This window comes from Caenorhabditis elegans, chromosome IV (genome assembly GCF_000002985.6).
Source record: "Caenorhabditis elegans chromosome IV".
Lineage (NCBI taxonomy): Eukaryota > Metazoa > Nematoda > Chromadorea > Rhabditida > Rhabditidae > Caenorhabditis > Caenorhabditis elegans.
In genome coordinates, this window is record NC_003282.8 from 1,567,921 (window position 1) to 1,595,875 (window position 27,955).

At 34.4% G+C, this 27,955-nt stretch overlaps 2 protein-coding genes and 2 non-coding genes across 6 annotated transcripts; 1 reads left to right on the forward strand and 3 right to left on the reverse strand.

Moving 5' to 3' along the window:
- On the reverse strand, window positions 1-27,904 carry npp-8 (the record flags this gene model as incomplete). 3 transcript variants are annotated; one of them, NM_001356908.4, is made up of 13 exons in its annotated part: window positions 1-535; window positions 1,551-1,938; window positions 4,193-4,545; window positions 6,794-7,123; window positions 12,503-13,085; window positions 15,021-15,344; window positions 16,434-16,903; window positions 17,755-17,965; window positions 22,988-23,117; window positions 25,477-26,034; window positions 27,247-27,448; window positions 27,495-27,591; window positions 27,651-27,904. In NM_001356908.4, 13 exons carry the CDS (start codon window positions 27,883-27,885, stop codon window positions 394-396), a joined length of 4,023 nt encoding a protein of 1,340 aa, NP_001343633.1. The 3 variants fall into 3 exon arrangements, with proteins under 3 accessions (NP_001343633.1, NP_001294236.1, NP_001359917.1); NM_001372721.2 differs by lacking the exons at window positions 1-535; window positions 1,551-1,938; window positions 4,193-4,545; ... (3 more) ...; window positions 16,434-16,903; window positions 17,755-17,965 and having other exon boundaries at window positions 22,813-23,117; NM_001307307.3 differs by lacking the exons at window positions 12,503-13,085; window positions 15,021-15,344; window positions 16,434-16,903; ... (4 more) ...; window positions 27,495-27,591; window positions 27,651-27,904 and having other exon boundaries at window positions 394-535; window positions 6,794-7,041.
- Window positions 1,791-1,883, reverse strand: Y41D4B.33. Its single transcript, NR_101885.1, has one exon. It is a non-coding gene; the product is annotated as an Unclassified non-coding RNA Y41D4B.33 (non-coding RNA).
- Y41D4B.34 lies at window positions 6,899-7,041 on the reverse strand. The gene has a single exon (NR_101886.1). It is a non-coding gene; the product is annotated as an Unclassified non-coding RNA Y41D4B.34 (non-coding RNA).
- On the forward strand, window positions 9,111-10,976 carry Y41D4B.14 (uncharacterized protein). The gene is made up of 2 exons (NM_067702.5): window positions 9,111-9,556; window positions 10,787-10,976. The coding sequence occupies exons 1-2, from the start codon at window positions 9,280-9,282 to the stop codon at window positions 10,798-10,800; spliced, it is 291 nt and encodes a 96-aa protein (NP_500103.1). The 5' UTR covers window positions 9,111-9,279; the 3' UTR covers window positions 10,801-10,976.
- Window positions 27,905-27,955: the final 51 nt, after the last annotated feature.

Consider the following 27,955-nt stretch of genomic DNA (forward strand, 5'->3'; position numbering starts at 1 on the left):
ACGATAAAAATGGGGTTCATTTGGAGGCCATGGATGGTGAATACACAAAATAATCGGAGCTCGGAGCCTTCGGAATTTGGAGAACACAAAAAAATTGGGTTTTTAGAAAGAAATAATTGAATTTTTAGAGAAAGATATGATGATAATTGATTTTAAAAAAAGTATGGGCGGTTTGTGTGTGGTGGTCAGATTTTAACAGCATATTCAACAACAAGGGAGGTGTGAACAGGAAAAGAGGGAATGATGATGATCAATTGTGGAAAAGAAAAGAGGGGGAAAAATTGAAAAAAAAAACAAATAAAATAATTATAAAAATGAAGAGATAAATTAGGTTAAAACAAGAAGAAATAATGATAATAAAGATGGCAAAAAAAAAAGAAAACAACGTGAGCGTTAGTTGGAAAACTCGGAGAGCCGATTCTGAAGAGCTGTGAGCTCGGTGCCAAGGTTTTGAAGTGAAAGAGAAGCCGAGACGTCACACGATCGACGGATGAATGGTAGAATGTGTGTGAGACAGTCACGAGCGGTTGATCTTCTGGAAATTTGGCGGAAATTAAGGAAAAGTGGAAGGGTTTGTGGAGATTTTAGGAAAGTGACGACACAGGAAACGATTGGAAACATTCGGAAAAATTTTTATAAGGTTTCGGGTTTTCTATTGTGAATAAAAACAATGAAAACCGATATATTGCGTTTTTTTTTCGATATTTCTACTTGAAAATGGGTATTTCTACGATTTTAACTCAAAAAAGGTACTTTCTGCATTTTATATGATTTTTCATGATTTTTTTCTAATGTGGTGGGCAAAATTTTCCTGAATTTTTCCAGTCTTAACTGAAAAAATCGAAATTTTCAGTTTTTTTTTTGCCAAACACCGAATTTTGAACAGTTTTTCTTATCTTTTTCCTAAATTTTCGGTTATTTTTTTAATTTTTCTCACCTGCTATGAGGTAGTATTATATTTTAATTATGTTTAAAATACCCGTATTCAAAAAAAAATGTTTTTAACCTAATTCGTGCTTTAAAAAAGGAAAGAGAGTAGAAAAGTAGAAAAAGCAGAGAACAAACACAAAATTGAGTGACCTAATTAAGCTTTGAAATTATGGAATAAAAAACTCACAATCTCGAATGGTTCCTGTTTCTGACAATTTTTAAATATTCGTATTCAAATATTCGAAAACTTTATCCATTTTTCGAAAAATTTCCCGAATATTTCAGTTTAATGGAGAAAACATGAATTTTCCAGTTTTGTTTAGAATTTTTTTTGAGCAGTTTCGGGGTTTTTTATTGTGAATAAAAACAGTGAAAATCAATTTTTCTACTTTAAAATGCGTAAAATTTTACGATTTTTTAATTCAGAATTTAATTCAAATAAATTTCAACGTTTTTCTTGGGTTTTTTCCTGCATTTTATCTGTTTTTCCATAATTTTTTTCAATCTATTGAACAAAATTTGCAAAAAAAAAAGAAGAAATTTTATGTTTTTTTGCCAAAAGCGGAATTTTGAGCAGTTTTTCTGAGAATTTTTCGGTTTTTTTTTCCAATTTTTCTCACCTGCTATGAGCCGTAGGCATATTTTCGAGCTCTCTGACGACAGTTCTCGCCATTTTGAGCACAACTTTCGTGATATATTCCTGTCCCCGAGAATTATGAGTCCACCAGGCATCACCACCGGCTCGAAACTCGTCCGACGCTGTGCGTAGGAACTCGCAATTGCTTAAATTGATTTTTTTGCACAAAAGCGGATAGAATGATGGCGGAAGGATGTGTCGTTGTTGTTGAACACTTTCACCGATAACACCGCCTGAACCAATTTCGAGAATTCGACGAATCACAAATTCTCGTGGAAAGTATTTAGTGTCTCTGTAGACTGAGAAGAGCTCTCCAATTGTATTTGAAAGTTGCTCACACAGGGTTCCTTCGTCTTGAGCTGTTGTGAACTCTGCAAAAAAAATCAAGTTAGTTTGTATTAATTTTAGTTGATTTTTCGGGGGGCACTTTTGCTATCATTACTTATATATAAAAAATACTGTCCGTCTGTCCATAGTGTGTAGTCTACGTAGTCTTTGTAGTGTACAAAGTTTTGGCTTATGAAGGAATATTGGTTTCGGGTTAGTGGGCGGATATGGTCGGGGTACTGTAGGTATACGGTAGGGTTACTGTAGTTTTCGAAAAATTGATTTTTCGTCTTTTGAAGGGATATTGGTTTCGGGGTAGTGGGCGGATATGGTCGGGGTACTGTAGGTATACGGTAGGGTTACTGTAGTTTTGGAAATTTTGATTTTTCGTCTTATGAAGGAATATTGGTTTCGGGGTAGTGGGCGGATATGGTCGGGGTATTGTAGGTATACGGTAGGGTTACTGTAGTTTTGGAAATTTTGATTTTTCGTCTTATGAAGGAATATTGGTTTCGGGTTAGTGGGGGGATATGGTAGGGGTACTGTAGGTATACGGTAGGGTTACTGTAGTTTTGGAAATTTTGATTTTTCGTCTTATGAAGGAATATTGGTTTCGGGGTAGTGGGCGGATATGGTCGGGGTATTGTAGGTATACGGTAGGGTTACTGTAGTTTTGGAAATTTTGATTTTTCGTCTTATGAAGGAATATTGGTTTCGGGTTAGTGGGGGGATATGGTAGGGGTACTGTAGGTATACGGTAGGGTTACTGTAGTTTTGGAAAATTTGATTTTTCGTCTTTTGAAGGGATATTGGTTTCGGGTTAGTGGGCGGATATGGTCGGGGTACTGTAGTAGTACTGTAAGGGTACTGTAGGTATACGGTAGGGTTACTGTAGTTTTGGAAATTTTGATTTTTCGTCTTTGGAAGAGGTAATGGGTTGTATGTATGGTGAGGAATAATAAATTTGGCGAGAAATTCAAATTTTCTGAGAAAAAAACTTTCTAGAAAAATCTGAAAAGTGCTAGAATTTTCTAAGAAGTTCTGGAAATGCCGCTAAAATTTTTCTTAGAATTTTCTTGAAGGCCCGCAAAACTGTTTAACTGTACAAAAAGCTTGCATTAGCACGCTTTGCGTGTGCTCCGACTGGTAAAATTATACAAAAAAGTGTGTAAAATCTGAATTTTCAGCAAAATTCTACGGTTTTCGGCATTTCTAGCTATTTTTTTTTCTGATTTTAAGCTTGTTTTTGTGGTTTTTTTTGTTAAAAACAAAGGCAGAAAGGTCCGCAGAAAATAACGAAAATCCGAATTTTTAGTCATTTTCAGCAAAATTTTATGGTTTTCGCGGATTTTTAGCACTTTTCGAATAACGTTTTTGAAGTTTCAGTGATCTAATTCAGTGAGTTTTGAGCTGGTTTTTGATACTTTTTAAGGATTTTCAAACAGAAAATCTTTTAAAATCAGCATTTTTCAGCTATTTTAAGCAATAAAAACATTTTTTACAGGATTTTTGTATAGCTTAACTTTTTCGCATTTTTTAGTAAAATTTACGAAAAAACTCTGCATTTTAAGCAAAATTCTATGGTTTTCGCAAATTTTCCGTAGTTTTTGACATATTTTTTTACGGTGAAAAAAAAATTTCAAAGAGTAAAAATCTGTAAAATCTGAATTTCGGCAAGATTTTGTGAGAATTTGGGTATTTTCGTAGATTTTTTAGCTTGTTTTTCTATGTTTTTAGGTAAAAAAAGGATTTTTACACAGAAAATAACTAAAAAACTGAGTTTTCAGCCACTTTTATCAAAATTTTGTGGTTTTCGAAACTTTTCCTGAGTTCTTAAAACGATTTTTTGACAATTTGAATGATTTTTTTTAATTGATTTTTGAATTTTTTCTTGATAATTTTGGTGAAAAATAGTTTTTTGTGTGGTTTTCGTGAATTTTCGGCAATTTTTTTTTTCAACCAAGTTTTGACAATTCCAATTTATTTTATAGAATAGCGATATTTTGGCATTTTTCTGAAATTTTTGCTATTGTCGGTGAAATTTCATGCGTTTTCCCCGGTTTTTTGAGGCAATTTTTTGTATTTTTTTAAACAAAAAGTACTCTTTTAAACTTTTAAACTTTTTTAATCGTTGAAATTCGAATTAAAAAAAATTTTTTTGAAGATTTTCGACAAAATAGGTAATTTTCAGGCAATTTTCACGTTTTTTCGGCGAATTTTTCCAACTTTTCGCGGTTTTGACGATTTTTTTTTGAGTTTTTTTAAAGCGAAAACCCTAATTTTAAAGAAAAAACGAACCATCTTGGATGATATCCTCCCACGTTTCGAATATATGCTTTTCCACATACATTCCAGCACAATGGAGCAGTGAGAGCTTGATTTTGTGCAGCTTAAATGGTACAACGTATTGAAGAAGCAACTCTTGCAGTGAAAGAATCGGCCCATCGAGTTTTCTGACGAATTCCTGATTTCGAGCCGACGCCGACGCCGAGCAGCCGAGAGCATCTTTAATTCTCATTTGAACATTTGCCACGTCGAGCCGATCACGGAGCTCATCAATATTTGTAGTTACAGTTGAATCCTTACAAGATTGAGCACATAGAATTGCGTGGGAGAGGTAGGCGCATCGTTGGGTCAAACCCATTTTCCAGCTGCAAATTTTGAGAATTTTCAATTTAGAATAATTTTTTTTTAAAACATCAACTTTTTTCGCAAAAAAATAAACATTTTCTAATTTTTCAAAAAAAAAATGGGAAAAGCGAATTTTTTCAAAAAATACCACTCTTTTTTTTCAAAACCACTCAATTTACATTGTTATTTCAATAAAACCTGTAAATTTCAATTTTTAAATGTGGAGTACCGAAATGTGTGATACTTTGCTTTTTTAGACCAAAATTGGTCCAAAACTACCGAATTTCCTAATGAGACGTTCTGAAAATTTCCCAAAAAAAAAGTTATGGCGGTTCAATGTTCGGCAAAATAAGGCTCATTTGCAGCTAAAATCGAAATTTTTTCCAACTTCTCGGTGTTGCAACGTCTGGAACCTAACTTTTATTTATTCATCACTTTTTTAATAAATATTGTGGTCTTTGAGTGAGCGTTTATTCGTTGATTTAAGCACATTTATGGTCTTTGTGGCACAAATAAAAGTTACATTTTGTGCCCCAAAGACTATAAATGTACTTAAATCAACGAATAAACGCCCAATCAAAGACCACAATATTTATTTAAAAGTGATGAATAAATAAAAATTAGGTTCCAGGCGTTGCGACACCGAGAAGTTGGAAAAAATTTCGATTTTAGCTGCAAATGGGCCCTATTTTGCTGAACTTTGAACCGACATAACTTTTTTTTGAGACATTTTCAGAGCGTCTCATTACGAAATTTGGTAGTTTTGGAACATTTTGGGTCTAAAAAAGCAAAGTATCACCTTTCGATACTCCACTTTTGAAAATTGAAATTTACATGTTTTTTCTAACAATGTAAATTGAGTGGTTTTGAAAAAAAGAGTGGTATTTTTTGAAAAAATTCGCTTTTTCCATTTTTTTTTTTTGAAAAATTAGAAAATGTTTATTTTTTTGCGAAAAAAGTTGATGTTTTTTTTTAAATTATTCTATTTTTTACCGAAATTTGCGAAAACTTCAAAAAAATTTTTTTTCTTTTCTTCAAATAAATCTTTTTTAAGGAAAATTTCCCAAATTTTAAATATATTTTCGGAAAAACATTATGAAAAATTACTTTTTTGATACTTTTTCAAATTTTACAAAGTATTTCTTCAATTTGGGCAGAATCCCAAAAAAATTCTGTGGGGGGCACAATTTTTCAAAATTTTCTACAGCATTTTGTGATTTTTAAAAAATAATTTTTCCCTAAAAATCTGAATTTTTTAAAGCAATTTTTTCAAACTTACAGGAATTTTGTACAGAAAAGTCAAGAATATAGAAAAAAAATCGATTTTTTCGCTTGTTTCGAAGTATTTATTTTTGTGAAAATTAAAAAAAAAAAACTAAAATTTACATTTTTTGAAGCAGAAATAATGTATTATCTAAAGCTTCTCTGAAAAATGTCAAATTCTTAAAATTTGTTCAATTTTTTAAATTTTACATCAATTTTGTATGACAATTTTCAGATAAAAATATTCCCAATTTTCGAGTTTTTCCCAGAAAAAGGCAACTTTTTTGAATTTTTCAGCAAAAATATTTCAATTGTTAAACTTCCTGTACTGATTCCGATTCATTTCATATAGGAAATAATTTCATCACAAATCTGTTCATTATATTTTATTCCGAAATTTGTGAAAACTTTTTAAAAAACAATTTTTTTTTCAAAATAAACCCTACAGTTTTCAGTTCAATTTCAGTTTTAAAAATGGAATTTTCAGATTTTCCATTTTTAATAAAAATTAAATTGTGATAAATAGAATTTTTCCAATTTTCTCGCAAAAATTACTGAAAATAGGGGAAAAAACGGACTTTGTGCCAGAAAATAGTCTCTCGATTTATCTTTTAAAGTTACTCTTTCCGTTATTCTGCAAACATTTTTTCTGAAAAAAACCACCTCAAAACACGTTTTTCGCTGAAAAATCATCATCATTTAAAGCTATTTTCAGGATTTTCTGACTTTTTGAAGAAAAAATACGGTAATTCTGAAAACTTCTATATGCTCAATAATTATTTTTAAAATTTAGTTTGCAAAAAAAAATCCTAATTTTTGGAGCGAAAATTATGGAATTTTTCAAAAGAGTATCGAGAAAGCGCCCGGAATTTCAATTTCTCTCCATTTTCGATTAATTTATCACTTTTTAATTGAATTTTTCGTGTTAAATTTTTTTTTTGAAGATTTTCACTGAAAAATCTCTAAAATATATGATTTTTTGTGTGATTTCTCCTCCACACTAACTTATCATTTTCAGCCAATTTGCTCAAAAGCCTTGCGGCTTTATCATAATTTCCGCTCTTCTCATAGAACCTCCACAACAGATCGAAATATTTTTGCCCGCGGCCAGCGTTGATCTCCTGTACCAGGAAGAACTCGATAAACGGAGATTTGCTCTGTAGAATCACATTCGTCTTGTTCTTCGTCAGCAACCATCGGAAGACGGCTGCGTGGGCGAGTTGATCGTCTGAATTGAGTACTGCATTGATCATAAGATCTCGGTTGACTGCAGTGTCACGTGGCACTTCTGATGTCGCTTCGTCTTCTAATTTGTCCAATACATCGGTTATTACTCTGTAAATTGATAAAAAATTTTTGGAAGTTTTTACGTTGAACACTGCAACTTTTTCCTCACGAGGGACGAGGAAAAGTGGTTTCTAGGCCATGGCCGAGGGGCCGACAAGTTTCAGCGGCTATTTATCTTGCTTTGTTTTCCGCCTGTTTTCTTTTGTTTTTCATCGATTTTTTTCGTTTTTTCTTAATAAAACTGATTAATAAATATTTTTTGCAGATGCTAAAACAATTTCCAAGTTAAAAAATTATGTATTCAGTCGGCAAGCAGCGGTGAAATTGGGCAATGTAAAATGATGGATTACGGGAATACAAAACCTAAATTTTTTTTGAAACATGATACATATGCTGCTTAGATGCTGAAACTACCTGATTTTCATAACGAGACCGCTGAAAAAGTTTTGAGGTTTCCAAAATTCAACTTTTTTGGTGAAAAAGTCGAGATTTTCGCACAAAAAGTTGAATTTTGAAAACCTCAAAACTTTTTCAGCGGTCTCGTTATGAAAATCAGGTAATTTCAGCATCTAATCATCATATGTATCATGTTTCAGAAAAAGTTTAGGTTTTGTATTCCCGTAATCCATCATATTACAATGCCCACTTTCACCGCTGCTTGCCCACTGAATACATAATTTTTTTACTTGGAAATTGTTTTAGCATCTGCAAAAAATATTCATTTATCAGTTTTAATAAGAAAAAATGGGACAAAGCTGTGAAAAACAAAAGAAAACAGACGGAAAACAAAGCAAGATAAATGGCCGCTGAAACTTGTCGGCCCCTCGACCATGGCCTTAGTGATCAAAGAGCTAAATATTTTATTTTGAATTAAAGATTTTGCTTCAATGCTTCAAAATATCCAAAATAGTCTCAAATTAAGAAAATCCAGAAAAAAACGAAAAAAAATCACGAAAGAATGAAAAATGCAACCTTTAAAAACGTGATATTTAAATTTTGGCTAAATTTCCTCCAAAATAAGATCAGCATCTTCCAACTCCGCCCACTCCATCTGATTGGTTCAAAAGTGAGTGGGCGTAGCAAATCGCTGATTGGTTCGGGAGTTCTCATTTTGGATGAAATTTAGCCAAAAATCCGTATTGACCGTTTTTTTCGCGTGGTTGTTTTTTCTATTAGGTTTTGAAAAAGTTTATTTGATACTGTTTTCTTTTTTTTTTAACCGAATTCATCATTCACATTTTTACAAGAACACAAAATTCCGAAAAATGCGTATTGCACAACATATTTGACGCGGAAAATATCCCGTAGCGAAAACTACAGTAATTCTCTAACTGACTACTGTAACGCTTGTGTCAATTTACGGGCTCAAATGGATTAAAATCATATACTTATCGATGAAATATTGAAAATTGAATTTAAGCAAAAAATGAGAATCATTCGAAAAAAAAATTAATTTCAATCAATTGAGCCCCCGTAAATCGACACAACAGAGGCTACAGTAGTCATTTAGAGAATTACTGTAGCTTTCGCTACGGGATATTTTGCGCGTCAAATATGTTGCAAAATACACACGTTCAGAGAACTTTGTCAATAACACAATCGATATCACAAAAGTCTAATTAATTACAAAAACGTTAATTTACTAATTGCAATTTTTCCATAAGGTCTTTGTTATAAAATAATGGATTAATGGAAACTTTAATGGAAAAATTCCGTTTTTTTTAATAAATAAATACGCATAATGTTCTGTGTTAAAAAAAACTACTTTTGGCAAAGGATCTACAAATTTTGTTTGACAAAATATTCGTGTCACGAATTCGACATATATGATTTTCACAATTAAAACGCTGGAAATCTCTCTAAACTAGAACGTTCAGCTGGAAAATGCTACACTATAACCTCCAAAAACCCCAATTTTCCAGCTCAAAAACTATGAAAATTCCCGTTTTCTCCCTCCACTCTCACTGACCCCAAAAAACCATTATATTCCCACTTTCCCCTTCAAACAGCGTCTTCCACTACTATCTATTACCTCTGACAATTCTTCCCAAACCGCCCAATAACAATAAAATCAATAAAACGCCAATAGTTATCATCATCACTGCGCGCGAGCGTTCGCACACACACACACACAAATACATCCCAATACCCACAGATTACTTCATTTTCTTTTATTTTCTCAATTTTTCACCTACTCCAAAACTATGAGTTCCTACAATCATTATCATCATCATCAAATTTCCCACCAACAACAACAAGAAAATCAGCAAAAATGCTCGGAAAATGGTGGAAATTCCAGTGAAAATGTACTCCGTCAGCTGATTTTTGTGTCGATTGAGAATAAGATGGAGGAGGAGAAGTCGGGTGTTCCGGCTGTGAATTATGCGAAGAAAGAGCCCGGAATGACGAAAGATCAGCACATTATTCGTGTGAGGGATAGTGTTGAGGCAATGCTTCATTCAATTGAGGAACGCTTAACTGGTTAGTTTTTTTTTTTTTTTTTTAAAGTTTGTGCTCGTGTAGGCCCCATGGAGAAGTGGATATTATGGTTTTTGGCGTAAACGTTATTGTTATTGACAAAGTTCTCTGAACGTGTATTGGGCAACATATTTGACGCGCAAAATATCCCGTAGCGAAAGCTACAGTAATTCTCTAAATGACTACTGTAGCGCTGTTGTGTCGATTTACGGGCTCAATTGATTGAAATTAATTTTTTTTTTTCGAATGATTCTCATTTTTTTGCTTAAATTCAATATTTCATCGATAAGTAAATGATTTTTTTAATCCATTTGAGCCCGTAAATTGACACAAGCGTTACAGTAGTCAGTTAGAGAATTACTGTAGTTTTCGCTACGGGATATTTTCCGCGTCAAATATGTTGTGCAATACGCATTTTTCGGGATTTTGTGTTCTTGTAATAATGTGAATGATGAATTCGGTTAAAAAAAGAAAACAGTATCAAAATCGATTGTGGCCATTTTTGTAAAAATTAAAATCACCAATCATTATATCTTATCTGTGCTGAAGTTTTCGGTTTTTGCCGGAGGAAAACCTAGCCCTGTTTCGGCAAACGGCAACTTTCAGGCACTATTTGAAGCTTTTTTGAAGCTTTTCAACAAAAATAAATGTGCGTTTGCCGAAAACTACCACATTTCGAAAAAAAAAATTACCTAGTTTCAGCTAAAATCTCCAATTTTGGTCACTGTTCTGTGTGTCTAATTATCATCATTTACTGCATAATTTGGTGATTTCTCTCATGTGTTATTTCGTTGATTAAGTCCAAAAATGGCACCTATCGTCTTTAAATGTACATTATTAATCAACAAAATCAAATGAGATGTTATTACCAAATTATGAAATAAAGGATGATAATTTGGCACAGAAAAGTGACGACCAAAATTGTATTGGAGATTTTAGCTAAAACCAATTTTCCAATTTTTTTTAAACCGAAACTTCGGAACCGCCATAAAATTTTTGTTGAGCAGTTTCATTACGAAATTCGTTCATTTTAGCACATTTTGGGGTTATATGTGTCTTCAAAACTTTTCAAAAAAGAGAAAAAGTGGCAAAGAACTCGCAAATTCGGTTAAAAATCATAAATTCTCCACGAGGAATAATACACAGTTGAAATTACTTTTTTTTTTTTGTTAATTAGAATTTAGTTTTTGACGTTTTTCGGAGTGAAAAAAAGTAAAAATTCCGCATTTTCAGGCAGAAAATTATGAGCTCACAATCAGTCAGAATCGTCGTGTCAACAAAGAAAAATTGGCTTTAAATATCACTTTTCACGTGTATTTCTCTTCTTTTTCCACCGTTTTTTTTTGTTGTATATTTGAAATTTTCAATGTGTCGTTTTTTTTTTGCCTGAAACTTTCGTTCAATAAAATTCAGAAGCATCAAAATTTTTGCTTGCAAGCTTCATTCAGATTCCAATCAATTTTCAGTGATATAAATGTGAAGTTTCGAATTTTCGCTCAAAAATTGTTTAGATTTTTTAAATTAAAATTTTTAATTTTTAATTGTATAGTGTTTTAAGTTTTAACGTAAAATTTCAGACTGAATATTCAAATTTTCAAATTGAAAAATGTCTCGTTTGAGCAAATTTCGCTCAAAATCCTGAATTTTCAGCACATTTCCAATGAAAATTGGACACATTTCGCTACAATTTTCAGTGATAAATGTCGAACTTTCGCTTAAAAATGGTTTGTTAATTCCCGTTTTGAACGATTTTTAAAATCAATTTTTCTACTTTTTGAGCTAATTTCTCGTAATTTTATCAATTTTCGATATTTCGATCATTCGACAGTTTTCAATCTGAAAAATGTTCAATTTGAGCAAATTTAATTTTCATCAAACTTTTCAAAAAATCATGAACGTCTTGAAGTGAATTTTCTCGATCTTGAGCAATTTTTCAGTGAAATTGCACAAAATTTTCTCGATTCTTAAAGGTGGAGCAGCGTCAGTGGGGAATTGCTTTAAAACACGCCTATGGTACCACAATGACAGAATATCATGATAAAAAAATTCAAAAAATTTTTCTAAATTTTATATGATTTTTTGAAAATTAAAAAAATCTCAGTTTTTGCCTAATTCCTATTTGAATTACCGCCAATTGAACTCGTTCGATGGAGCGCGCTTGCACGTTTTTAAATTGATTTATTTTATTTTTTGTTATTTTTCACCGATTTTTAATATTTTCGGTGTATTTTTGCTTGAATTTTTCGATTAAAAAAGGACGCGCATACAGGCGTAAATCTGTGAAATTAATTAATTCAGGTGTGTCAAATCGTTTAAAAGCGTTACTTTTTCATTTTTACGCCTGTCAGCGTGCTTTTAAATCGAAAATTCAAGCAAAAATACACCAAAAACATTGAAAATCGTTGGAAAATAATAACAAAAAATAAAATAAATAAGTTTAAAAACGTGCAAGCGCGCTCCATCGAACAAATCCAATTGGCGGAAATTCAAATAGGAATTAGGTGAAAACTGAGATTTTTTAAATTTTCAAAAAATCATATAAAATTTAGAAAATTTTTTTATCATGATATTCTGTCATTGTGGGGTACCGTAGGCATGTTTAAAAGCAGTTTCCACACTGACGCTACTCCACTTTTAAAACATTTTTAGAAGTTTCTCGAGATTTACAGAAAGTTTCAAAAATTTTCAGTTTTCTCCAGAAGTTTCCAGAATATTCCAATAGTCCACAGAACTTTCAATAGTTTTTTCAAAGCGTTATAAAAAAAGTTCAGAAAGTTTCAAAACTTATAGAGAAAGTTCCAGAAAATTTAAGCATTTACAGGGAAATACCCATAAATGTCTGGAACTTTTACAAAAATTCTGGAGCTTTCCTAATAAAAAATATTAAGCGATTCCAGAAATTTTTGACTAAAAATAAACTTTTCCATCTTCTTTCTATTTTTCGTTTACCTATAACAATCCTCGCGCTTCTTCTCAGCACCCAACATTTCCGCATCCGATCCACTTCTTCCATGTTTGTACGCCAACAGTGCCAACTGCTTCGGATCATCTTTAGCAGCTCTCAAGAGGCAAAGCTCCACAATTGGCTCATAATCCTCGACGCTTTCAGCGAGTTGTTGGCACGTTGAAGCCAAAACCACTTTTCCAATCGACTGTTTGAACATCTCCACAGCACTCTGCACCAATCTCCGACGTGCTGCTCCCGGTCCTTGCTTCCTGGCGGCTTCTAGTTGCTCCATGGCAAATGTCACACAGGCATCATCTTCAGAGTACAAGTTTGGGCACAGCTGTCGAAGGCTCTCCGAAAGGATCTTCGTACCCGCCTCATCTCCCAGGAAATACTTGATCATTGCGCGAATCAGCTCAGCGTTGAGATTCGATCCATCTGACACCAAATGAGCCAGTTTTCGGGAGCTAAAGTTCGGCAGAAGCTGGGGATTCATTCCAGATGAGATTGCAGTCAGATTGTACTCGTAGGCCAGAAGCCATAGCGAAAGGGTCTCCAGTGTGGCGTCGATTAGCTTTCGGAGGCCTGCAAACATTGAAGAATTGTAAAATTGCTTTAAAAAATGCTTTCTTCGATTTTCGTGAAAATTGGAAAATTCATTTTCGATTTTTTAACAAATTTCAATATTTTTTTTTATTATTTTCCAATCCCAACTCCAATTATTTGTTTTTCAATAAAAAAACCGGAAAATACAGAATTTTCCGATTTTTCTGTTGGATTTTCGCAAAAGTGTGGATACATCTCAATTTCGACTATTTGTTTTAAATATTTCGGTGCTTTTTTTTGTTAACCTTTTGATAATTTCACTTAAAAAAAATAATTGATTTTACGAGAAACTTTTGTCATTTTTATAAAGTTTTTTTTTTGAGATAAACTAATTTTTTTTCTATTTTTGGGTAAAAAGTTTTTTTTTGGTAAAAAATTTTTTGAAAAAATTAAAATCAACCAATAATCTCGAAATTTAAGATAAAATTATTTAAAATCGAATTTTTTAGAAAATTAAAAAAAAAACGGTTTTTCAAAGTTTTTTTTTGTTTTCCGGATAATAATTTTTGATTTTTATCAAATTTCCGACAATTTTCGTGGAATTTATTCTTTAATTTTCGGCGGCAATTTCATTATCAAAAAATCTGTTTTTTTCTCGATTTAAATTAATTAATTTCTAGAGTTCCAATTTTTTGTTTCAACTTTTCGGGAAGAAACTTGATTGAAAAAACTGATTGAAAAAATTTGACTGAAAAATCCTGAAAAATCACTTTTTTTAAGGGAAAAATTTTTAAAAATTGAGATTGAATGACCACCAAAACTTATTTGAAATCGAATATTTTTTTAGAAATAATTTCTTGTCATTTTTCTTCATTTTTTTGGAAAAAAACTATTTTCGATTTTTGAGAATATTTCAACGTCGAAAAAAAATTAAATGAAATTTCGAAAAAAATTCCTTGAATAATTAAAAACACCTAATAGTCGAGAAATTTGATACAAAATTTTCCGATTTTTTTTTTAACGGATTTAGAACAAAAAAAACCCCCATTTTTCTAGCAAAAAAAATAGAGAAAATTATTTGAAATCGAATTTTTCAAAAAAAAAAAAAAAAACGGTTTTTTCTCAATATTTTTTTTGTTTTCCGGATAATAATTTTTGATTTTTATCAAATTTCCGTCATTCTTCAATTTTTCAATATTAGGTCTCCAAATAAGTTCCGGGTCAAAAATCATAACTTTTTTTGCCTTTTATCGATTTTTTTGAAACTTTGGGAATTTATGTTATCAACTATGACCTTTCATTTTGAAATGGTCACAAAAATTTTTGACCACCCGGAGTGCCCTAACTCGAAGCCAATTTTTTCAAGCACTTTTCTGATCTCGCTTTTTTGCAGCTTTGAACTAAGGTTTGTGTGCGGATTTTACTTTGTTTAGAATACATCGTAAGAAATCAACAAAAGTTTGGAAAAAATTTTTTTTTGGTTGGTCGTCAAAAAAACTTCAAAAAATTTTTTTTTCGAAAGTTTTTGATTTTTAGTATAAAAATGATGTAACCATGTGTAAACTATTTTTAAACATACAAAACATTTGAGTTTGAAATTTGGAATTCGAGAAATACTCAAAAAACTCAAAAATTCTTCGAAAAATTTTTTTTCCAAAATTTTGTTGTTTTCTTACAATGTATTCTAAACAAAGTAAAATCCGCATATAAACCTCAATTCAAAGCTGCAAAGAAGCGAGATCAGAAAAATGCTTGAAAAAATTGGCTTCGAGTTAGGGCACTCCGGGTGGTCAAAAATTTTTGTGACCATTTCAAAATGAAAGGTCATAGTTGATAACATAAATTCCCACAGTTTCAAAAAAATCGATACACAGCGAACAAAGTTATGATTTTTGACCCGGAACTTATTTGGAGACCTAATAATTCCGATTTTTGAAAATTAATTTTCGATTTTCCACGAATCGAAAATCGAACCTATAAGTGAGTGTCGTTCCAATGATGTAGCCTCATGATTGAGACGATCAGTCATATTCGATGAATATCCATTGAATTCCATCATCGGTACAAGACGATAGTCATCCATAAGTCTTGCAAGCTTCTGTATCTCTTCTTTCAGTGATTGAATCGATTCGGGCTCAAATGTAATTGTTAACTGTTTTCCGTTGAGCACTTCACAGATTGTATCATTCCAAACTGGAGCAACTAGACGTGAGAAATAATAGAAAAGAGCATCGTGACGTCGTGATGGTGACATTCTCATGTTTCCGTTGTGATGCCCTGATGCCATTGACATGTCCACTGAAAATTTTGGGGCGATTTTTTCGAATTTTTTGAAAATTTCCAATTTGTTTCACGCACTGCAACTTTTTCCTCACGAGGGACGAGGAAAAGTGGTTTCTAGGCCATGGCCGAGGGACCGACAAGTTTCAGCGGCCATTTATCTTGCTTTGTTTTCCGCCTGTTTTCTTTCGTTTTTCACAGCTTTTTCCCGTTTTTTCTTATTAAAACTGATAAATAAATATTTTTTGCAGATGCTAAAACAATTTCCAAGTAAAACTATTATGTATTCAGTGGACAAGCAGCGGTGAAAGTGGGCATTGTAATATGATGGATTACGGGAATACAAAACCTAAACTTTTTCTGAAACATGATACATATGATGCTTAAATGCTGAAATTGCCTGATTTTCATAACGAGACCGCTGAAAAAGTTTTGAGGTTTTCAAAATTCAACTTTGTGTGCGAAATTCTCGACTTTTTCACCAAAAAAGTTGAATTGTGAAAACCTCAAAACTTTTTCAGCGGTCTCGTCATGAAAATCAGGTAGTTTCAGCATCTAAGCATCATATGTATCATGTTTCAGAAAAAGTTTAGGTTTTGTATTCCCGTAATCCATCATATTACAATGCCCACTTTCACCGCTGTTTGCCCACTGAATACATAATTTTTTTACTTGGAAATTGTTTTAGCATCTGCAAAAAATATTTATTTATTAGTTTTAATAAGAAAAAACGGGAAAAAGCTGTGAAAAACGAAAGAAAACAGGCGGAAAACAAAGCAAGATAAATGGCCGCTGAAACTTGTCGGCCCCACGGCCATGGCCTAGAAACCACTTTTCCTCGTCCCTCGCGAGGAAAAAGTTGCAGTGTCGTTGAAAAAAAACTAATTTAAGTTTGCCCCTCGGCCATGGCCTAGAAAGTTTTTTAAAGGAATTTTTCTCGATATTGATAAAAAATAAAAGTTTTCGTTTTTTTTCCAATTTTTCGGTTTTGCTTAAAAAACCCGAAAATGGCCTTTAAGAACTTTATGATTTTCCGCATAAAAAGAGCCAAAACTTCAAGAATTTTTCCGCAAAAATAAGTTTTTCTAAAAATTTCCAATCACTTACACATCGGAGAAAACGGAGAACTAAAATGAGCCTGCGGCGGAGCTCCTCCAGCATTTCCATTTCTTCCATCAGTTCTCGGAGTCGATGAGAGTAACGGTGTCTTCATTCGATGCCTCCATTCAGCCATACTACTATCATTTGGTGACCATGACGTCGTCGTCGATTGATCGAGCATTCGTTGCTGCTCATTTTCAACAATTTCCGGCGCTTCTTTCAGACTATACAGAATTTGTTCGGCTTTTCCACGGATTCGTTCGTCGATCGGCGCGTCTGAAGTCAAAATTCGAAACGCCAGACAGAGCATTTCTGTTGAGCCGAGCTTCTGCCACAGCTGCAACGTGGCATTTCCCTCGACACCACCGTCGAATAGAGCTTCGCGAAGAGCATCCACAGCGTTGACATGGGTGAATTCAAAGACTCCTTCGTTGGAGCACACCAAAAGCTTTTGGTTTCCTGATTCCAATTGTGACCTGGAAAATTGGAGTATTAAAGTATTTTTCTGAGTTGATTTTGAAGTTTTTAACTTTGTCTTTTTTTTGGTTTTTCATTTAAAAAAATGCTGCGGAATTTAGAGAATTTTCCTCAAAAATGAAGAATTTTTTATATTTTCCGCTTTTTTTTTGGGACTATTGCCTTGCAATTTGGCGGTTTTCAACCGACTTATTGTAATTTTGATTAGAATTTTGAGAGAGATTTCTTGCACAGTTTTAGGCAAAAAAGTCGATTTTAGACAATTTTCACTGTTTTTTTTTCTGTTTTTTTCGAAAAGAAAGAAAATGATTGGTTTTTTTTTTGTTGAATCTTCGTAAAAATTCAGTTTCACAGTTCAAGCGACCTGGAACATTGGAGTTTTTTGGGGATTTTGGGGATTTTTGGAGATTTCAGGGTTAATTTTTTAAGATTTTATTGGAAAAATGCTAAAAATAGTATTTCTAAGCGATTTTGAGGAGTATTATTAAAAACTTTTAAATTATAATTTTGAGATATTTTGCACTGTTTTAGGGAAAAATTTTATTCTAGACAATTTTCAGTGATTATTTCTAATTTTTTAGTGAAAAATTGCGGAACTTTCCTCCAAAAAATGTAGAAGTTCGACATTTTTAGAAAATTAAACTGTAAAACCGAAATTATAAAATTTCAGTTTTACAGTTTAATTTTTTTCCATTTTTTCTTCAATTTTAGCCAAAAACTTTGCGATTTTTCGAGCTAAAAATAAGAAAAAAAGAAGTTTTTTTTCAGTCTCCAACGGCAGATTTTTGTGCAATTTCAGCCAAAAATCTCGCGAACTTCAAATTTTTCACTCAAAAATCCGCAATTTTACCTAAAATACGAGTGTGGATGTACTCGATCAACCAAGTGTCGTGGCGGTGGACGTGACTTCACTTTACATCTGGAAACCGTTTCAATCTCCCAAACGTGTCCACTAATATCACATTCGGTGGTGGATTCGACGAAAAACTGAGAAGATGGGTAGAAAAAGTTGGAAAATGCAAAGATCGTGTTCCGGTTGGCGGTGGCCATGGCGCAAATTGCTGAAAATTCAGATTTATGTAAAAATTGGCCTAAAATTTAGCCAATTTTTCAAGTTGAAAATGTAAAATTTTCAATTTAGATTTTTTGGGTCCATTTTAAGTAACAACCTAAAGTTTTCATAATTTTTGACACGTTTCCGTTAAATTTTGAGTTCTCCGCCGGAGAAACAACAGCAAACCCGGAAGCGCGGTCGCCCGACCGCTCTTGAATTGCTCACTACCCGTGTTGAAGAATTGGAAAAGGAAAATTCGAGCTTGAGAACCTTCCGTACCGCCGCTGAAAGCAGATGTCGTGCTCTGGAGAGCAAACAATCGGAACTCTTCCAAACCGTCGAGCAGCTCAAGGAAGTTGTTGCCAAGCTCACGAACGAATGCTCTGCCCGTGTTACCTCCAATTTGCCCGCTCCACGCCTGTTCGCCGATGTTCTCAAGGGACAATCAGCCGAGAAAAAAGCAGAGATCATTGCAGAAAGACGTGAAGCAGCAGCCAGCATTTCCCTGTTTGAGAAGAAGACTCATTTCGCCGTGATTGAAAATCTACCGGATGATGGCTCGGATTCACAATCCGCCAAGGATAAGGTTTTTCTCGATAATTTAATTGCCGCTAATCCCTCCCTCCCTGTACATATTCAAACTTTCCGCGTCAAAACTCGCAAACCAGTCTTATCCCGCCCAACAAAAATTCGTTTCTCTTCTGAAGCCGACCGCAATTCGTTCATTTTCTCTTTCTCCAAAACTCTCCGTTCGTTGCCTGATCGCCCCACTAACCTTCCAAGACCCATCCGCTGCAGACGCGATATGACCAACGATGAGTTATCTATCCTGAGAGAGTTGAGAGCTGACGCTTATAACAGAAATACCCAAGCTGGCGAGATTCGTTATTATGTGCGCGACCTTAAGATTGTGACTCTCTCGTCACCGCGTCCACTTCCTATCTCTGTTGATTCGGCTGCTCCCGTTGCTAACGCATAGGTAAACGGCCACCGGGCTTTATTATCGTCTTGTCCGTCCATTGCTGCTTCATGTCCGATACAATCATCTTCTCTAAATATATTCAATGTTGCATCTAATTCTCGTCTCTGCCCATTGGTGGCTGTGTCTCCCTCTATGTCTTATTCCGTCTCCCAGCAGTCCGTTCCTGCTGCTCATAACACTCGAAATCAGACCTCTTCCCCCCCGACCTGTCAAAAAAATGCTCCCTTTCTGAATTGTCACCTTGCCAATACCCGTTCAGTCGCTTGTGCCGAACGCTTAGTCGCGCTGCACGAATATGTACGTGCCAATAAAATCGATATCCTCTGCATAACTGAGTCCAATCTTTCTACCCAAATTCCTCTTGCATTGTGCTCTTCCCATGATATTCTCTGCCTACGTTGCGACAGAGGGCCTCCTCATCCAAAATCTAGAGATGGTGGTGTAGCTGTTTTCTACTCCAAAAGTATTACATTAATTCAAGCCGACTCCTTACTCGATCAGTTTTATCCCCTCCATTCTTGTGAAATAGTAACCTTTGATCATAAATTATCCAAGTCACGTTTTATCATTGTATATAGACCCCCTCTAACCTCTGTTACCGAAACCAATTATTTATTTGAAAATATCTCGCTATTGCTTACCTCCCAAGCCAAAAATCACTACATTCTCGGTGATTTCAATATTCCCTCAGCTCGTTGGTCCCGTGATATCCCTGTGCCGCCTGGGATCCCCCAAGCTCTTGAAGACCTTATAATTTCCCACAATTTAACCCAAATGGTTAACTTCTCAACGAGAGTCGCTTTTTCTGGAATAGGTAACTTCCTCGATCTGATCTTCTCTGACAATCCCAACACGTTCCTTTCGTGCTCCCCTAGCCTACCTTTGATTTGCTCAGACGACTCATCCGTCTCCTTCACACTTGCCATTGATTGTAACAGTAAACCACTTCCCCCACCAAAAACTAAGTCCCTCGACTTCAGGAAATGTGATTTTTTATCCTTAAATCAGCATCTCATGTCATATAACTGGCCACGGCAACTCTCGTATTTCTCCAATACTGATTCTAAACTTGCTCATTTCTCCCGCATTTTCAACGAATTAATTGTTCTTTACACCCCTATTGCCAAACCACCTCGTCCGAAATCTACCTGTCACAAATCCATTTATAGGCTTGCGCGTCGCGCGTGCTCGAATACCATATCAGTCAGAAGAAAAATGCGTAAAGAGCTCAAATCTATCAAACGGAAATTTGCTCATGAGGAAGACCGAGCCATTCACTCCACTGACCCCCGCAGTGTTTTTCAGCTTGTAAAAAAAAGAATCTCCCCCCGACCTCAACCTATCAATCTTGACATCAATAATGAAACGGTGTCTGACCCAGTGCGCATTGCAGACGAGTTTATTCATAACTTTGCTCTGTCATTCACAGCGCCTTGCCCACCCTTCCCAGCTCTTCCGGCACCCAAGCCCTCTAAATTATCTCCCGATTTCTCGCCGTTCAACATCCACAGGCATATCAAAGCTCTTAAAGCCAAAATTGGGTTCTCTACCGATAATATCAATTTCTTTATCATAAAAAAGTGTAGTGATTCCCTAACCGTCCCCTTGTCCATAATCTTTTCCGAGTCCTTCTCCAGCTCCTTCTTCCCGACCCCCCTGGAAGACTTCCATCATTGTCCCATTACACAAAAAAGGGTCCACAACTAATCCGGGTAACTATCGCCCGATTACACTTACTCATCCATTGTCGAGACTATTTGAACGAGTTGTACTTGATGCTCTCAAGCAGAAATTATCTCCACTCCTCTCTTCCAAACAATTCGGTTTCCTGCCTGCGCGCTCATGCACTCTGGCAGTTCTCGAATCGACGTCCAAAATTCAGAAAGTCCTCCTTGACAAGAGCAAGTATGTGGATACTATATATTTCGATTTCAAAAAAGCATTCGATAGTGTTCCCCACAACTTGCTTCTTCTCAAACTTCTGAATGTTGGGCTCGATTCAGGATGCTGTGAGTGGATCAGCTCGTTCCTCAGTAACCGTTCATCGAAAATCAAAATTGATCATTTTATCTCGGACAACTCTTTCAATGTCATGTCAGGTGTCCCCCAAGGTAGTGTAACTGGACCATTCCTCTTTCTTTTGTATATTAATGACTTATTAGATTTGTTCCCCCCTGATGTCCATGTTACAGCCTTTGCCGACGATCTAAAATTACTCGGATCGGACCCCACCTCTATCCAAACAAGCATCAATATTGTCGCTGATTGGTGTAAAAAATGGCGTCTAAATCTTGCTGAGCACAAAACTGCCGTATTACATTTTGGAAAAAAGAACCCCCGTCATAAATACTTTGTAAATAGTGTTGAAATTAAACCGCGCGATTCTATCAGAGATCTCGGAATCATTGTCGATACCAAATTATCATTTGTAAATCATATTAACCAGACTTCTAATAGTGCCCTCCTTAAGTGTCGCCAAATCCTTCGCTCATTCCGCTCCACAAGCCCCGAATTCTATTTTAAACTGTTCAATGTTTACATCCGCCGCGTACTCGAATATGGCTGCGAGCTCTTCCCGCCCAACTCCACCGAACTTGCCAAAAAACTAGAATCTCCCCTCCGGTTTTTCTCAAAGTGTGTCTTTCAAAGGTGCAATTTATCGTACTCGTCATACAGTAGTAGGCTTTCCCAATTTAATTTATTGTCTACCCACCATAGACGGGTTCTTCAAATCCTCCGAACCTTCCATAAAATTATTTCAAGCGAGTATCACTTCCCGTCCTTATCATCGTTCGTTCGAGCTTCACGCTCTACTCGTCACCCCTATCTACTTGTTGTCTGTGGCGTCCCGTCTAAATGTTTTCTACATGTTAACTTGTCACTGTGGAATCGAATAGCAAAACGTTTCCCTAAACTGTTAACTCCAAATGCATTTGCGTCGCGCCTAGGCTCTATCCCATTTGACACCCTCTTCCCCCCAACTTGACCTCCCGGGCTATAGCTGGTCCAATTGGTCATTTTACTTATCTGTCCACACATCTTTTTTATTTACTTTTTTTTTCTTTGTCTTCCGGTGTAGCTATTTCTTGTGGCAAATAAACAATTATTATTTTGAGTTTTTTTCAAAATCAAAGCGTTTTTAAAGGTGGGTTACCGAAATCTAGGAAATATTTTTTAAATTACTCCAATTTTGCCCCTGATTCCGAATTTCGATGTGAAAAAATTCCAAAAAAATTTCCCTGAATTTATATTTGAGCTTTTTTAAATCGTGATTTTTATTTTCGGCCCCATGAGTTTTTTCAAATGCGCGCCCAAACAAATTCTCATTGGAGCGCGTTTGCCTCGTTTAATTTTCTCCATCAATTTTTACTTCTTTCCTTTCGTTTTTCAGCTACTGTCGTTCATTTTCATGCTAACAAAATGTGTCAATTGGGACAAAATAATTTTTTAAATCGATAATATACGAAAAAATGAATGAAAATGGCTGAAAAACTGAAAGAAGTGAAAATATATGGAGAAAATTAAATGAGGTAAACGCGCTCCAATGAGAATTTATTTCGGTGCGAATTTGAAAAATCTCATGGGGACGCAGCAGCTTAAATATAAAATCAGGGAAATTTTTTTCGAATTTTTTTGAATTTTTTCACGGAGGTATTCGGAATCAGGGGAAAATTTGGAGCCCCATCTTTAAATTTCTAAATAATTTTTAACAATTTTCTCGGAAAAATCACGAATTTTCAAAAAAAAAAAAAAAAGCTAAAAATTGCAAAAATTCGTAAAAACTGGAACTTTTAATGATTTTTCCCGAAATTTCTAGATTTTCTGAAGCCGTACATTCGTAGACAACTGAAATTTGGTAAGAACCTAAAGTTTTCATAATTTTTGACACATTTCCGTTAAATTTTGTTTCAAAAAAAATTAATTTTCGCGAAAAAACATGAGATTTTTTTAAAAAAAAGTAAGCTAAAAATTGCAAAAATTCGTAAAAACAATAATTTTTAATGATTTTTTTCCGAATTTTCTACTAGCTTTTCTAGAGCCGCGTACATTCATCAGCGTAGACAACTGATACACCATTTGGACCATCTCCATAGATACTCGCCGGTGTGACGCCCGGAGCAAATCGAACATGAGCAACACGTAGACATTGTGGACGTACTGATGTTTGAGGTCGATTCTGAAAAAAACATTTTGACAATTAATTTGAAGAGTTTTTTTTTTGGTAAAAACTAAGAAAACCTTGAAATTACTGCAATTTTTTTCAAGTAAAAATGACAAAAAACGCTCGAAAAATCGCTTCAAATGGATGAATTTCCTGATTTTTTTGAGAATTTGATTTCGGCCGAACGGAATTAGTTTTAAAATCGATTTTTTTAAAGTTTTTTCCAGAGCAAAATTGAGAAATTGTTGTATTTGCAAAATAGTCAGGAGAGAGAAAATTGCGCTTTCTAGTCATAAAAAGCATCAAAAATTGTTTTATGTCTGCTTTTTTTTGTTCAGCAGAGAAGAGAGAAGAAATCCAGGAAATTATTCAATTTTTGTTTTAAAAATTATGAGAAAACGGGACAATTTGAATGCTTTATCAATCTTTAAATGTAATGTAGTCGAATTTTTTTTATTGCTTTATTTTTATTGCAAAAAAAGTGAATTTGAAAAAATCGCTCAGTTTCCTGGGTTTCGGCCGAAAATTTTACAATTTTTGCCCAGAAAGCTCGAAAATATCTAATTTTTAATGGTTTTTTTTAAAGTAAAAACCTTTTGACGAGAGCATTGGTTTAAAAACTAGATACAACTTTTTTACTCATTTGAATTAAATTTAGGACATTAACCCCATATTTATTGGTTTTGAAATCTTCTTCGAGCAGTTTTCAGCTTTTTTTAAATTAAAAATTACTAAAGGTGGTGTAGTCGAATTTTTTTATTGCTTTATTAGACTAAAAATTGTTTGAAAACACCGAATTTCATAATGAAACTTCTTGAAAACTTCTCATAAAAAAGTTATGACGGCTCAAAAAATGGTCTAAAATTAGTTAAAATTTGAAATTTGACCAACTTGTCAATGCCGCAGCGGCTGGTAACAATTTTTTTGAAATCACCGTCAAATTTTGAGTGAAATTGATGTGTATACTCAAAATTAGACGGTGATTTCAAAAAAAAAATTGTTGCTAGCCGCTGCTACATTGACAAGTCGGTCAAATTTCCGATTTTAACTAATTGTAGGCCATTTTTTGAGGCGTCATAACTTTTTTATCGAGAAGTTTTCATGAAGTTTCATTATGAAATTCGGTGTTTTCAGACAATTTTGAGCGTAATAAACCAATCAAAAAAATTCGACTACACCACCTTTAGTAATTTTTAATTTAAAAAAAAGCTAAAAACTGCTCGAAAAAGAATTCAAAACCAATAAATATGGGGTTAATGTCCTAAATTTAATTCAAATGAGTAAAAAAGTTGTATCTAGTTTTTAAACCAATGCTCTCGTCAAGAGGTTTTTACTTTGAAAAAACCATTGAAAATTAGATATTTTCGAGCTTTCTGGGCAAAAATTGTAAAATTTTCGGCCGAAACCCAGGAAACTGAGCGATTTTTTCAAATTCACTTTTTTTGAAGCTCCAATCAATTTTAGAGCAGAATTTCAAGACTATAAAAAGTTAAAGGTGGGGTACCGAAATTTGAGACTTTCCTTTTTTTAGACACAAAATGGCCCAAAACTACCAAATTTCGTAAAGAGACGTTCTGAAAATTTTTCAAAAAAAAAGTTATGGCCGCTCAAAGTTTTGGAAAAAACGGCCTATTTTTAGCTAAAATCTCAAATTTTGGCAACTTATCGGTGTTGCAGCGGTTAGAACTTAATTAATTTTTATTTGATTGGCATCCTTTAATGCACGTTTTGGCATTTTATTACGTGTAATTTCGTTGGCAGAGATGTTTTTTGGCCAATAGGGACGCATATATGATACAATTTTGCGTCCTCATTGGCCAAAAAACCATCTCAATCAACGAAATAACAAGTAATAAAATGCCAAAAAATGCATTGAAAGATGACGATCAAATAAAAATTAAGATCCCCAACCGCTGCGACTCCGAGAAGTTGCCGAAATTCGGGGCTTTAACTAAAAATATGCCATTTTTTCGAAAACTTTGAGCGGCCATAACTTTTTTTTTGAAAAATTTTCAGAACGTCTCATTACGAAATTTGGTAGTTTTGGATTATTTTGGGTCTAAAAAAAGGAAAGTCTCAAATTTCGGTACTCCACCTTTAACTTTTTATAGTCTTGAAATTCTGCTCTAAAATTGATTGGAGCTTCAAAAAAAGTGAATTTGAAAAAATCGCTCAGTTTCCTGGGTTTCGGCCGAAAATTTTACAATTTTTGCCCAGAAAGCTCGAAAATATCTAATTTTTAATGGTTTTTTTTAAAGTAAAAAACTTTCGACGAGAGCATTGGTTTAAAAACTAGATACAACTTTTTTACTCTTTTTTTTTACTCTTGTTTGTTAAATCCCGATTTTTCCAAATTTTCGGCTAAAAAACGAACTCTTTCATTAGGTGTTCCACTATTATTAAACATAGCCATCGTAGACTGCGGGCCCGTCGACACTGAAAAGTACAATCGAACTCCTTTGGCAGTAGTTGCAACTAGGTTAAGCGCAGCCGATTGTGAAGCTTCCAACGCCTTAATCGATGTAATACTGTGAAAAGATGTCTCATCGTGACCGAATTGCGTCAGAATATGAGCTTCATGTGCAATTTTCGAGATGGGAACACTCAAAAATTTGGCACAAGCTGCTCCATCCGCTCCGAGATCCCAGACACTGACGGTGCCGGCTCGGCCGAGCAAATACATGATATTTCGGGATTTATCGATTGTAATCTGATCGAGGGGCTCTTTTGAAGAGCCGAAGAATGGTAGAGAGATCAGTGTTCCGAGAATTGATGCAGTTTGATTTACACCTCGACACTTGTGATTTGTGGAGCCAAACCATCCGTTTTGTTTCTCGTAGACGAATTCGAAGAGTTGATCGTCGGCTGTATAGAATACTCGACCATTTGAAGTATACGAAATATCATTCACTGTTGCTCCGTCAAGGGCTATCTGAAAAAAAAAATTGGGGATTTTCTAGAGAAATTGCTGAAAAAGCTCAATTTTTGGAGTGTTTTCCAATGTAAAATTGCGATGAAATTCATATAAAAATTGACGATTTGGGGATTTTTATGATAATTTTGGCTTGAAATGGGTTTCGTTTTCAGAAAATATATTTAAAAAAAATAAAGAGTATCGTCTAAAACTAGTGATATTTTCAAAATTTTCGCTCATTTCAGAACAATTTTGGCTTAAAATTGAGCTTTTTAATGGGGATTTGCCAGATACAACATAAAAATTTGACGATTTTCTAGAGAAATTGCTGAAAATGGAAGATTTTTCTGGAAATTATGTGAAAAAATAAAATTTGAGCTCAATTTTAGAAAAAAAATAGACTTAAAAGGAGCGTTTTTATGTACTGGAATTATAGTAAAGTGCTGGAAATTTCAGATTTTTAAGGAAAATTTTGGCTTAAAATGAGCTTTTTTTTCAGAAAAATTAATGAAAAATTGAAGATTTCCGCAAAAAACTGTGTTTATTTTCAAAATTTTAAATTTTTTAGAAAAAAATTTGGCTTGAAAATACCGTTTTTGTGTTATATTGAAGTTTCTCGTCGAAAATTACTGTTATTTTCGAAATTTTAGCTCATTTTTGAAAAATTCTCGCAAAAAAAATTGAGCTTTTTAATGGAAATTTGCGATTTTCTAGAGAAATTGTTGAAAAGCTCAATTTTTGGGAAAATTTAGGCTTAAAATGAGCTTTTTTTATCGGAAAATAAATGAAAAATTGGAGATTTTCGCATAAAACAACACATATTTTCGAAAATTCGGCTTGAAATGAGCGTTTTCAACGACAAATTGTTCTAAAAAAAACGAATAAAAATTGAAGATTATCGAAATCCCCAATTTTTGGTTTGAAATGAGCATTTTTGATGTAAAATTGCTTTGAAGACTCAAAAAATTAGTCAGAAACTCGGATTTTCAAGTTTTCGAGTAGAAAAAAAAACAGAAAAGCGTTATCAGCAAATTTGAGCTAGAAATAGACGAAAAATCCCGTTGTTTAAATTTTTTTTGTCGATTTTTAAGTAAAAATCGCACGGAACATCGATTTTCCCGTGTTTTGAAGACTCAAAATCTCCAAACTTTTGCGATTTTTGATTCAAAAACTTGGGTTTTCTTGGTAATTCTTCCTTCTTTTTTCTCCATTTTCACTCGAATTTCGAACCTTGAAGCATCGTTTTGAGTCGATAGAAATGCTACTGGCGCCATTTTCCACGAAATCAAAGACCGGATAAAGACATATATCGGAAATTGTGCCGACAACGAGCCCATATTGAATTTCCGGCTCAAAAACGCCTGGCTTGATGTTCACCAGCGACACCTTCAGAATTGCAGCGTCTGATGAGTCGAAAAACGCCAAATCGTCGCTGAAAATTCGATTTTTTTTCGGTATTTTTCGGCTTTTCCGCTTACTTTGTCTCGTAATTCCACATATAGAGATTGTTATCAATGACGACCCAAACTCGGCTGATTTGTGTGAAGAATCCCATGCTAAACTCGCTGTGAATATCTGAAAATTCACCAATTTTTCGCTGAAAAACCCCCCCATCGGAAACAATGCTCTCTCACTGCTCATTTGCATTTGAAGCTCTCCGGGTATTGGGATTCGCCGTGTGCTCACAAACTCCGGCGCTCCCTTCACATAAAACTTCTCGCCGAGACCGGAGACGGGCGTCGTGCCGTGTTGTGTGAGGCGATCGAAGAAATCCGATGTCTCCATCATCTGCTCGACGTGGTGTGCCACCTTGTTCGCCGCCGCTTCTGCCGAGTCGGCCGAGCCCAACTCCATAAACGAGACACTCATCTCGGAGGATGGAAAGCTGCTGAAAAAGTCGGAAAATTTTGAGTGATTTTTGATATTTTAACCTTTAAAC